Source organism: Canis lupus, chromosome 21 (genome assembly GCF_048164855.1).
Source record: "Canis lupus baileyi chromosome 21, mCanLup2.hap1, whole genome shotgun sequence".
NCBI classification, from domain to species: Eukaryota; Metazoa; Chordata; class Mammalia; order Carnivora; family Canidae; genus Canis; species Canis lupus.
The window spans coordinates 30,691,803-30,703,333 of NC_132858.1; the positions used below are offsets into that span (position 1 = coordinate 30,691,803).

At 66.9% G+C, this 11,531-nt stretch overlaps 2 protein-coding genes and 1 long non-coding RNA gene across 5 annotated transcripts in view; 1 reads left to right on the top strand and 2 right to left on the bottom strand.

Moving 5' to 3' along the window:
- PHRF1 (PHD and ring finger domains 1) overlaps positions 1-1,554 on the bottom strand; it is a 28,457-nt gene extending 26,903 nt beyond the window's left edge. For 2 of the 3 annotated variants that reach the window (XM_072791222.1, XM_072791220.1), the window contains exons 1-2: positions 1,434-1,554; positions 1,021-1,138 (exon numbers count right to left, since the gene is read on the bottom strand). The gene's annotated coding sequence lies outside the window, so the exon portion shown is untranslated. The remainder of the gene's footprint in view (positions 1-1,020; positions 1,139-1,433) is intronic. The other variant, XM_072791221.1, reaches the window with a different exon arrangement.
- Positions 1,555-5,771: 4,217 nt separating this feature from the next.
- LOC140613499 (uncharacterized) lies at positions 5,772-7,232 on the top strand. The gene is made up of 2 exons (XR_012014502.1): positions 5,772-5,845; positions 6,286-7,232. It is a non-coding gene; the product is annotated as an uncharacterized lncRNA (long non-coding RNA).
- Positions 7,233-8,862: 1,630 nt separating this feature from the next.
- Positions 8,863-11,474, bottom strand: RASSF7 (Ras association domain family member 7). Its single transcript, XM_072791224.1, is given in 7 exon segments — positions 8,863-9,350; positions 9,433-9,472; positions 9,475-9,514; positions 9,590-9,718; positions 9,799-10,508; positions 10,696-10,821; positions 11,346-11,474. Coding segments are annotated over 6 exon segments (1,230 nt in total). The 5' UTR covers positions 10,820-10,821; positions 11,346-11,474; the 3' UTR covers positions 8,863-9,163.
- Between the last annotated feature and the right edge of the window lie 57 nt (positions 11,475-11,531).

Below are 11,531 nucleotides of genomic sequence, written 5' to 3' on the forward strand. Positions count from 1 at the left end.
CAGGGGCTTGCCAGAAATACCAGCCCCCGAGTCCCTGCACCTGTGGGGTTAGGTCCCGTGGGCCCGGTGCTCCTCCACCACAGCTGGTGAGGGCAGCAGCAGAGTGTCAACTAGGAGGCTGATCACTGTCTGTCCCTCCATCACCACATGACAGGGAACCACTGGCCAAGATCCCAGGTAGCCTCTGAAAGTATTTCCCAGAGCAAGCACCTGTGCAAACACCGAGGAAGAGGCCACGACTAGAGACCCCTCAGCAGCCCTTTCCCTGTCTGGACGTCTGCAGTCAGAACTGTGTTAACCGGGACCCCAGCCTAGGACCTACTGGCCCCACCTGCAGCCCAGCTCAGACGTGCCTGCCCACATCCACCATCCCCACCTCCGCTGACATGTTCCAGACCACAGGCCAGTGCTGGCAGTGCTCTGTGGCTCTCCCGCTCTACCTCCAGATTCAGGGGGGTTTAGAGGAAATAATTAAACCTCCAAACGCAAGGACCCAAAGCACCTACGATTCCAACCGTTACTAAGGAAGCATAAAGGACTTCTGGTGGTAACTGGCACCTGGGCCAGGTCCAGCAGGTCACACCCGGCCAGGACCGTCGTCCTGTACTGGCGGTCTGCCCACACGGAGGGAGACCTAGAAACTGTGAACTGCAATAGGAGTGAAGAAGTCAGGCCCTCAAGGTCTGCACGGGGCTGACCCGGCCAGCGAGAGTCCAGGCTGGGCAGCTGCGGAGAGGCCCCCAGCCACCCGCCTGGCGCGGAGAACGCACTGGAAGGTGCCAGGCACTTCCTCCAACTTCAAGGCAGACCGCCGGCGGTCCCGGGAGGCCTCAACCGCAGCCAGGGGCTCGGCGGGACCCCCGGCCCGGCGGAGGCTCGCGCACGGGTTAGCACCTGCTCCCTAGAACGGCAGGTGCTACAGCCTCCTAAGCCGCAAGCTGAGGCACGAGCGCCGCTGCAAACAGCGCGGAGCAGGAGTCCGAGCTCCGACGGACCCCGTGCAGGGCAGAAGGGCAGTACCTCCTCCCGGGCGTGCTGTGAGGACGGCGGGAGCTAGCAGCAATGCATCCCGCGAACGCTCGGCCGCCGGGACCGCCGGGACCGCGACGAGGCCGCTGCGAGCAGGGACTACCAGGAGCTGGAAACGAGTGGGCACACGGTCACACGCCGCCCACACCGGGGAGGGCGACAGCGCGGGCGGCTGGGGCGCCCAGGCGGCGGCCCGAAGGGCCCCCGCCCGCCCGGGGCCCGCCCGCCCCGCCCCCCGCCGCCCGGGGCCCGCCCTCCCCGCCGCCCGCCGCCCGCCGGGAGCCAGCGCAGCGCAGGCCTCGCCCCGCGGGGCAGGCCGCAGACAAAGCGCGCGGCACTCGGGCACGGCCCTCGCGGCCGGGGCGCGGCCGGGACCCCGAGACCGCCGCGGGCCCCGCACGTACCCGAGAGCCTGGAGCCCCTCCGGCAGACCCCCGGAGCCGGCCGCCGCCGCCCGAGAGCCCGCCTCGACTAGGCCGCCGCTGCCACCGCCGCCGCCGCGCGCTCCCCGACCCGGAAGTGCACGGACCCGGCTTCCGGGGCCCTCCCTCCCCGCCCCGCCCGTAGGCGGGAACCACTGGGACGGGGGGATGGAGATGAGCCTGAAGTGGCGGAGGGCGCCCTCGCCGCGGCCAGGGGCCTCGAGACCTCGAAGGCACCTCCTGAGGCCGCCCGCCTCCCGGGAAGACCAGCGTCCTGGGCAACTCGTGGTGTCTGGGCCCCCGCCTGTAGGCTGCTCCTCGTCGGCCTCCCCCGCCGGGAATGATACAGTCCGGGCCCCGCCCCCCGCCCGGGCCGAATGGAAGCGGCCGTCGTCCGCCCCTGAGACCCCGCCCCCGGGCACGCCCCCACGCGGAGGCCCCGCCCTCCCTCCGTCGGCCACGCCCCCAGCCCCGCGGGGCCCGCCGCTCTGCCGCCGCGGCTTCCTCCAGGTGCAGGGCACGGCCTGGGGGGACCCCAGCCCCAGTCCCGTCGGGTCCAGAAGCGGGAAAGCACGGGCGCCGCCCGGCACCGCCCCGCGCGCGGTTGTGAGCAGCCGACTGGCGCTGCGGGGTAGGATCCGGGCTCGAGGAGCCTCGGGCAGGCCCGGCCAGTGTTACTCCGGCGATGAGGGTGCACCGGGCAAGCTCGTGGGGGCCCCACCTGGGAAGGAGTCAGGCCCTCAAGGTCTGCACGGGGGCGGGGCAGGGCGGACCCGGGGAGCGGCGGGGCTGGGGCTCAGGTGCAGGAAGATTCTGAAGAAAAGGGATTTGCTGAGGGATGTGCGGAGTTGACCCAGGGGAGCCCGGGAGAGGGGCATCCGGAAGCCAGGCGAGGACGACAGCAGCCAGGCCCAGGGTACAGTGAGGCGGGGTCCCTGACACCCTGCGCAGCAGCCCGGAGGGCGGGGGGGGAGAGTAGCCAGCGCCCCAACTCTTGCAAGTGGCTCTACTGCGACAGGAAGGAAGAGTGGGGCCCGCCAAGGGAGGGCTGCGTTTTCTGCTCCACCGGAGAAATAACTGCTAGTTCAGACTCCGAAACGGACTCTGCCAAAAGGGACAATGGAAGGCGTCAGAGATGCGGAAGACCGTGGAGCAAATTCTCTCCGCGGGCCACAGGGGTGGGGTCTGGAGAGGGGTGGCCCTGGGTGTCCCCCAGGCCAGGTGCTTGAACCAGTGTATCAGTCGTTTACCCATGAGCAGAGCTTCTGGACCTCTCTGTGCCTCCCCATCCTTGGCTGTAAAACAGGGAGGTCGAGGGCTGGCTGGGTGAGAATTGGGGTCCAGCACAGGTACTGCGACTACCCTGTGCCAGGCACCTCCCCCTTCCTCTCCGCTTGGAGCTTGGCGGGCGCTGGCCCTACCTGCTGAAGACCATTGGACAGAAGGACGCTACCCCGCAGAGGTTCTCACATGGCGTATTGGGGCACCTCCTCCTGTGAAGGAGTTGGGCTATCACCTTGTAGCCAACTTGGAGTCCCCCTGGAGAGGGGCAGCCCTTCCTACCTTCACCTGCGGTTCTTCCTGGGGGCTCCTGGAAAATTGTCATAATAAACACATGCACCAATGACATGTAGAGAAACTCAGCAGGCATCCTCAGGCAGCGCACAGCCTACCCAGCCACGTCAGCCTCTGCTCAGATGTGAGATGTGCCCCAGGGAACTTCCCAGAGCCATTGGTCTGGGCCCAAATTGAACATGGGTGGTACCCCTTGAGAGCACAGGCACATACCTATACCTCCCAAGTAGCGATGCCCCCTCACAAGCATGTGGGTACTCTCACTGTGTACCCGCATCGGTACTGACGTCCGCTGCACACTGACTAGCCACTCCCCTGTCCCTCTCATGTGCTCCTTCCAAGCCCTGTGCCCTGCGCCTCGCAGACCCACACTCTGCACCCCTGGCTGGGCATGCAGTGTGTGCTAGTATGCCCTGTCCCGCCCTGCAGGGCACAGGCAGGAACACACAGGGATGCACACTTCCTTCCTATACAGGCAGGGGACACATGGCTGGGGGCTACCTTGGTTCTGTCCAGCGCTGTCAGGCCTGCTCGCAAATACAGGGCCAGAGCCAGGGGAGGAGACAGGTACAGCGGTGTTCCCCGACTTGGGAAGGGGGGCAGACTAGTGTCCCAGGACTGCCCTAACCAATGACCACCGGCTGGGTAACTTAATACAGCAGCCCCAGAAGTCACAAATCCAGAACCCAAGGCAGCTGTGCTCCCTTAGAAATCTGCAGGAGGGATCCCTGGGTGGCGCAGCGGTTTAGCGCCTGCCTTTGGCCCAGGGCGCGATCCTGGAGACCTGGGATCGAATCCCACATCGGGCTCCCGGTGCATGGAGCCTGCTTCTCCCTCTGCCTTTGTTTCTGGCTCTCTCTGTCTCTCAGTCTTTCATGAATAAATAAATAAATAAAATCTTAAAAAAAAAAAAAAAGAAAGAAAGAAATCTGCAGGAAATCCTTTCTTGCTTCTGGCTTTTGGTGTTCCAGGCTTCCTTGGCTTGTGGCCACGTCACCCCAGACTTTGCCTGTCTTCAGGTAGCCTTACTTCCTGTGTGTCTGTATCTCTCATTTATCTCATATAAGTGCATTTGTCATTGGACTTAGGGCACATCCAGGGAAACCTGGATGGTTCTACTTCAGAACTCTTAATTATAGCTGCAGAGACCCTTTTTCCAAGTAAGGTAGCATTCACATGGTCTAGGCATTAGGATACAGACATTTTTTCGAGGGGACACTATTCAACCCACCCCAGAGGGTGGTAAGGGGTGCATTTGGAAGCAGCAGGACTTGGGGCCACAGCTGGAGGGTGTCCAAGACAGGAAAGGCAAGACAGGAACTCACAGTCACCTGACTTCTGGTTTTGCTGTGACCCTGAAACACAGAGGTTTCTTTCCTCCAAACCTCTACCCTGCCTCCGCAGGGATCCTGCAGATTCCAAGGGGTTCCTTCCAGACCACATGATCCAAGCTTTGCTGACCCCTCCACTTCTGACCCCTGGTACAACTGAGCCAGCTCCTGGGGCCTCTGTGCTCTTCCTCCAGCCACAGGTGACCACATCCATGGCATCCTGTCCTCGAATTTCTATCCCCGGGCTCTGGGCTGCTGACGTCCAGGGCAAGGCCCACACGTCCCTGGAACCTCAGCACTTAGCCACTCAAGCAGCGCTTTCAAAGGAAGAAATAACGTGGCCATGATGATGCGGGTGGTGCAGGAGGGTCTGTCCTGGGTTTGGGGCGGCCCTGGGCTCCAGCACATGTGGGACGCAGGGACATGGCTGGAGGAACGCAGAGCCAGGAACACATGGTGTAGAGGGCGGGGGGGGGGGGGGGGGTGCACAGGTGGACCCCCAGGGACCAGAGGGCTGAGGCTGAGGAGCACGGCGGCCTGGGGCAATTAAGGGCGGGCGGAGGGCTCCTCCGAACCTGCCTAGGGCCGGAGTCGAGTCCTCCAGGGAGGGCAGGGGTCTGACACGTGCGGCACCCGGAGGGAGGGAGGGTGGGGGGCTCCGGCTTCCTGGGCAGGGGCACAGAGGGCTTAGGAGGACTCCTGCGGCAGGAACAAAAGGGGAGCAAGCATCTCTGCAGCCCGTTGGACTCCGCCCGGGGGTCCCCTCGGCCACGGAGGCGGGAGGGGCCGTGCAGGCGCGGGCGGCAGGGCCAAGCCTCCCCGGCCCACCCAGGGCGCAGGGCCCCAGGTCTGAAGCAGTCCTTCCTCCGGCCTCACACTTTTTCGAAGCCTAGACAGGACGGGCCGGAGCGCGGGGGCGCTGCGCCGCGGGCCCTGCGGACTCGGCGCCCTCCAGGCCGACGCGCCCCGCCCGAGGGCCCCGGAGCCGCCGCCGCAGCCCCGCGCTCCACGTGCGTCCCGAGGGCGCGGCCGGCTACGTGCGCCCGAGCCCCACGCGTCCCGGAGCTGCAGGCCGGCCGCGAGGGCGGGGGGCAGGAGCGCCTCGGGCCGTACCACCCGCCCGGGCCGCGGGGGAGCCGCCCGCACCGCCGCAGCCGGGCGCCGGCAGGCCCCGCCCGGCAGGTGGCGGCCCCGCCCCGAGGCCGACGTGCGGAAAGGAACGCGCCGGCCGCGCCCGCGAGGGGCCGCGCGGCGGTGGGCGTGGCGCCCCGCCCCCTCCTCGCGCCCACTGGCTGGGGCGCAGCGGGGCGGGCCCGACCCGGCCGGCCATTGGCTGCGAGACCCTCACATTTGCATATGGGCGGGGCGCGGGGGGCGGGCGGGCGCCGGGCGCGGAGCGGGCGGGGGGCGCGCGGGGGCGCCGGGGGGCCAGCGGCCGCCGCCGGATTTGAGCTGAGCGCCGGCGACGGCCCGGCTCCGCGGCTGCAGGTGACGCGCGAGGGGTCCCGGGCCGGCGGGCGGGGGCTCGGACGCACAAGTTGGAGGGGAAGGAGGGGCCGGGGGTGGGGGCCGGCTCCTCCGTCCACCCGGGGTCCCTCCAGGCGCAGGGCAGCCACTGCCCATCGCACACTGCGCTGCTCCGGACCCACTGTGCGTGTGACAGCGGCTGATCTGTCCCTGGGCAGCGCGACCGCCTCGGCCCCCCTGGGACCCTGCTCTGTCGGGCCGGGACAGCCAGCCCAGGTGGGAGGGCGAGCGCCCAGGCGGGCGGAGGCCAGGGCGCCGCCGAGGCCCGGTCCGCTTGGCTGCGCTCAGCAGGGGTGGGGAGGAAGGGGTAGCCTCGTGGGGCTGCGCAGCCCTCCACTCGCGGGGCTCACGTTGCGCCAGCTGCGCCCTTGGAGGGAACTTTCATTCCTTGTGTGTCTCAGGGGCCGCGGGACGTGCAGAGTTGCGGGATGGCCCTCGCACTGCTGCCGAGCTGAGGCGGCCCTGGGCAGACCCCGGGGCCCCCAGGCCTGGAGCCCCTACTATCAGCCTCTTGAGGACCACCTCGAGGAACTTTCTTAAGGAAGATGGTGACGGATTTGGCTTTTCGGTGCGTCACTGCCACTTCAGCAAGGCCGCTAAAGGAGTCGGAGTGACAAGGACCCACTTGTGGTGCCCAGTGACATGTCCCTCCCACAGGTGGGGGGCACCTGCCAGAGACGCCAGCCTGTCTGTGGGGGGTTCTCTGTCCACTGTGAAGATCTGCCACTCGAGAGCCCGCCCAGAGGAGCGTCCAGGCATGCTGGGACCAGGAGGCCTGCAGCGCTGGGCTCCTCCCAGACGGTGGGGGGTGATGGCTGGAGCTGGGCCTGCACTTGTCAGAGCAGCTGGAGGGAGAGGCGGGCTTAGGTGAGACCTTACATGGACTTCACTCACCTGTGGAGAGACGGTGTCCTGAAGGTCACTGTGGGTGTACTGGGGGTCACACCCAGCAGGCCTGGCAGGGCCAGGTTCCGCAGGTGACGGGGAGCTTGTGGGTGGCCTTGGCCCCATGAGCCCCAGTGTTCTCAGCCAGCCCACAGGGTATTTTACAGGGGGGGTCGTGCGGGAACTTTGCGGTCGGGAGGGGCTCCAGTGCCATCCCCAACCTGGCCTGGCCCTGCAGAGTGACGGTGGCACCGAGCGGGGTCCTGTCTCACCTTGCTGGGGAACTGGCCTGACCTGGCTTGGTCCTGCCCTGCCCCGGAATGATGTGTGTGTGTGTGTGTGTGTGTGTGTGTGTGTGTGTGCCGGGAGCCGGGGGCGGGGAGCCAGGCCTCTCAGCACCGCGTAGCTCGCAGATTGTTTTCAGAGTGCAGTTTAAAGCTCCAAAGTAAACTTTTCAGCAACTCCAGCGTTTGCTTAGTGATTTGAAGCACTTCTGGCAATATTTTTGGGATGTGGGATTTGGGCCACCTGCAACAGCCACAGAGGAGGAAGGTTCTGCATTCCCCACCTTGGAGCGCAGCAGCCACTGAGGACCTCTCCAAGGCTTCTTCAACAAGCAGGAGCCCAGGGACAGGTCCCTGGTGAGGTCTTCACAAGGAACAGGTGTTCCCTGAAAACAGACACAGGAGACCAGGGGTGCACAAGCTCTGCCAGCAACGGGACTGCTTCCTTTTGGGAGTGGGAAAGCCCAAGACACCGGAGGGCACCGGCTCATCCCCAGCGAGCACTGGCTCTGCCCTGTGCTGGCCAATGCGCTCAGCTGCGGAGATGACCCTGTGTTGGGGCTCAGGGCAGGTGCCCCAAGGTACACCCAACCTTCCTGAGCACAGGTGAGGGTTGTGAGTGGGGAGAGCAGGCCCCTTGGACCTGGTGGCGACTGCCCTAGCCCTAGCTCGCCCACCCGGGGCACGACACAATCAGCATTTGCAGTCCAGGCTACACGCCCATGTGACCTGGCATTTGGCCCCGTCAGTCATGGGCTGCTGTGAGGTAGATGGTGGGCTCAGGTGGGACCCGAGGTAGGAGCCAAGCAGGGTTGAGGGCCTTGGAGTGAGGAGTCTGGGCCAGAAGCCCCCTCCTGCTGCCTGGCCTGTCCAGTGGCTCCCTCTCCCGTCCCATCTGGGGCGGGAAGTATCCATTCCTAGTTACCCCCTTGCCCCCACCAGCTGTGCTCTGGGTGGCTTCCTTGCTCCTTACTCGGGACTTCATGTCCCCTACAGTTGGCCCCAAAAAAAGTAGGGAACACCAGGCCCAGCTCAGGAGCCACTCCAGAGGGCTCGGTCACTCCCAAAGTTCAGCACAAAGACCGCCATCATCTAGGGTGCCTCCACCTGTTCCCCAGTGGTTGCTCCGAGCCTGTGGGTTCTAACCATCACTAGCTGCAGTGCTCACAGGTGGGACCCGCAGCCCACCCCACCCGCAGTCACCCGGGATCAGGATGAGCACCATGACTTGGACATCTCTCTGCCCTAGTTTCAAGGCTGCAGGAACACAGCAGGGCCTACACACCCACCTGGGAAGTGGAGGGACCTACAAAACTCCTCTGGGCAAAGCTCCTTGGTCCTGGCCAACCAGGAGTCTGGGGACCCGCCCCCACAAGCTCGCAGTAAACCTCAGTAAACCTGATAGGCAGGTCTGGCACGTCCTTGAGTCCTCACATCCAGGAGCCACCCCAATGGGGTGGCAGTTCTTGCTCCTGGAGTAGGCCAGAGGCAGGGAAGCAGATTAGAGAGGGTCCACACAGACGCCCAGGCAGGGCTGAGGCTGCTGTAAGGCCCACACTGTCCAACCTCCAACCCAGGCTTGGGCGGCCAAGGAGAGCCCCTGGGGATGGATAGGCGCAGGAGCTGAAATCTGAGGCCCTACAAGACCCAGCTTTGGACCCCACTGACCAGTGGTCCCTGAGAGACCTCCTTCTCAAGAGCCCTGGCTGTGGCCAGCCCCAGATAGTTTGGGGGACTCCCTGTGACCCTGGCTGGTCTCAAGTGTTGGCCCCACAGACTCTGTCCAGTGCAGCCTCAGGACACACTCAAGCCATTTGGGGCAATTTATTGAGGTTTTAAGGTTGGGGGAGGGGAGGCAGCACACCTGTCCTGTGCATGTGCACGGGCATGGTGAAGGGTCCCCCCCCCCCACGCGAGCACACACCCACCGGTGGAGCAGTGTCTACACATCTTCCACCCCAGGAAGGAGCCATGGCCCTTGAGGCGTAACGAATTTTGAATGTCCCCCCTTCTCCAGGGGGCTTGGTGGGCTTGGCAAGGGCCAGGGCAGGTGTCCTCAGCCTCCCCCTGCTCCCCACAGCGGAAACCCCAGGCTCGGGGGCATTCTGTCTCAGGCCCAGGGCGCCAGGGCACCCCACTGCACGGGGAATGAGACCTCTGGGGCCGCCCACTCTCTTGTCCGGGCCGGGCTGGCCTTGTCCTCGCTCATGTCATGGGAGCCTGGGGTGGGGCTGGCAGTGGACGTCCATTCCGGGGCAGGAGCCACTACCTCCAGGAGTTCTCCCTCATTGGGGCAACTGTGGGAAGGACATAGGCTGAGGGGCCTGGGGAGGCCCCAGGAAGACCTTGTCCCGCCCGAAGGGAGGAAGGCAGACGTACTCTCTGGGCTCAGGCTGGACACTAGAGTGGGATTCTGGGCGGTTCTCGCGAGGGGCTCTTCTCTGGCCGGAGGCAGAAGGTCCTACGGGGAGAGTAGGTCAGCTTGGAGCTCGGCCGGGCCTCCCCCCCACCGGCCTCCCTCCAGGACCACTCTGACCTGTGTGCTGGGGGGGCCCCTGTCTGGCCGCGGGGGTGGTGGCAGCGCAGCCCCCGTCTGCTGGATGAACTGCTGCAGGTTACACTGACGGAGCTCCCGGTTCAGCTCCTCGAGTTCCTGGGCTTGGGCCTGGGGCACATGGATCCTCAGGGGACCGACCTTGAGCCCAACCCCAACATGGGCAGGGGCTCGGGGGCCCGTGGGCTTACCTGCAGGGCATGCTCGGCTGCCTCCAGGGCCCTGCTCACCAGGGCCAGGCTGCCTTGCACCTCCGCACTCTGCCGCTCCTGGGCAGCCAGGTCCTGGCGCAGGCGTTCAGTGGCCGACGCTGTGGGCGAGGACGGCCCAGGGGCCTCCGAGGCCAGATGCAGTTCAGCTTCCAGGGCACGGGCCTGGGCATCCAGGGCCTGTAGCCGGGCGGCATGCTCGGCGGTGGCGGCGCTCAGGGCTTGCAGGCGCGCCTGCCCCTCACGCTCCCGCGCCTGCTCCCGCCGCAGCTCCTGCTCCCAGAAGGCCTCCTGACCCAGCTCCACCGCGTTCCTCCGCACCCTGCGCTCCAGGCCCTGCAGGTCCGCGCAGGAGCCTGGCATCGGTGATACGGGGGCCACAGGCTCCGGCAGCGCGGGGCTGGTCAGCCCAGGGCACCCGAGGCTGAGGGTCAGTGCCTTGCGCTGCTCCTGGCCCAGCGCCGGCCGGGACTTCGAGGGGAGGCTGGCACGGACTGAGCAGCGCTCGGGAGGGGGGCAGCTGTCTGAGGAAGGCCTCCCAGCGAGGCTGGGCCCTGTCCGCCTCAGGACAAACTGGACATCACTGGCAAACTGTCCACAGGTAGCCTGGGCACCCACCGGACACTCCTGAGGCAGCAGCTGCCGCTCCTTTTCTCTGAGACGCTGCACAAGCACAAAGCGGCCCGTCTGGCCTGGGGTAGGAGAACACGGATCAGCCTAAGTCCCTCCCCCGATGGCACACACCCTCCGTCCACCTGGCTTGAGGAGTTGGGGGAGGGCAGGGGGATCAGCAGCCAGCCCCACCCTCCCGGGGGCAGGGGCCGGGTCCAGGCCCACCTCAGGCCCACCTGTCGGCCCACCGTGCCTGGAAGGACTCACCTATGGCTTGCGCTAGTGCGATGACCACTTCCTGACAGGTGGTGTGCTCCGAGACCCCACAGACCACGCGCTGTATGCCGTCCACCCACACCTTCAGCTCCATGGCTGCCAGCCCCAAGAGCATCCCTGTCCGGCAGGGAGGACAGAGGCTTCAGGGTCAGGCCCCGCCTGCCCCCAGCTCGTCCGGCCGGCTCTCCCGTGCCCGTTGTCGGGGTGGACGTAGTGAGACCAGCCCCCCGGCCGCCAGCCACTGCCCCTCCAGCAGCACTTGGAAGCTCCCCGCTCCGCAGGCCGCTCTCGCCCCGCCCCACTACCGGAACAAGGCGAACCATTAACCAGGTCCAGGACTTCCTGCCTCCCCGCTCACCTGGCTCCGAGGGCACGGCCCCTCCCGCGGGACGCCGTCCTCGGGCACCGCAGGGCACCCGCAGCGAACGCGGCTCCCCGCTGCCATGGGAACGCCCCCTCCCCCGCGGCTCACGCGGCGGCTCCCGGGGCCCCTTCCCGCTCCCGCCAGCCGCCGCGCTCGCCCCCGGGCCGCTGCAGGTGCGGCGCGGCCCCCACGGCCGCCCAGCCCGCGCCCTCTCGTCGGGGCTGCCTCCCGAGGCCGCGGCCCGCACGCGGGAGGACCTGGGGCCCGCGCGGCTCACCTGGGCGCCCGCCTGCCGCGGGGACCCACACTCCGCGGGCTGCCGCCCGGCGCCCGGCGCCGCCGCAACCTGCCGCCTCTAGCGCCGCGGGCGAGCCCCGGCTCGCCACTCCATTGGCCCGCAGCCCGAGCGCCCCGCCCCGCGCCGCCCCATTGGCTCCCGCCGCCGCCCCGCCCGCCCTGCGCC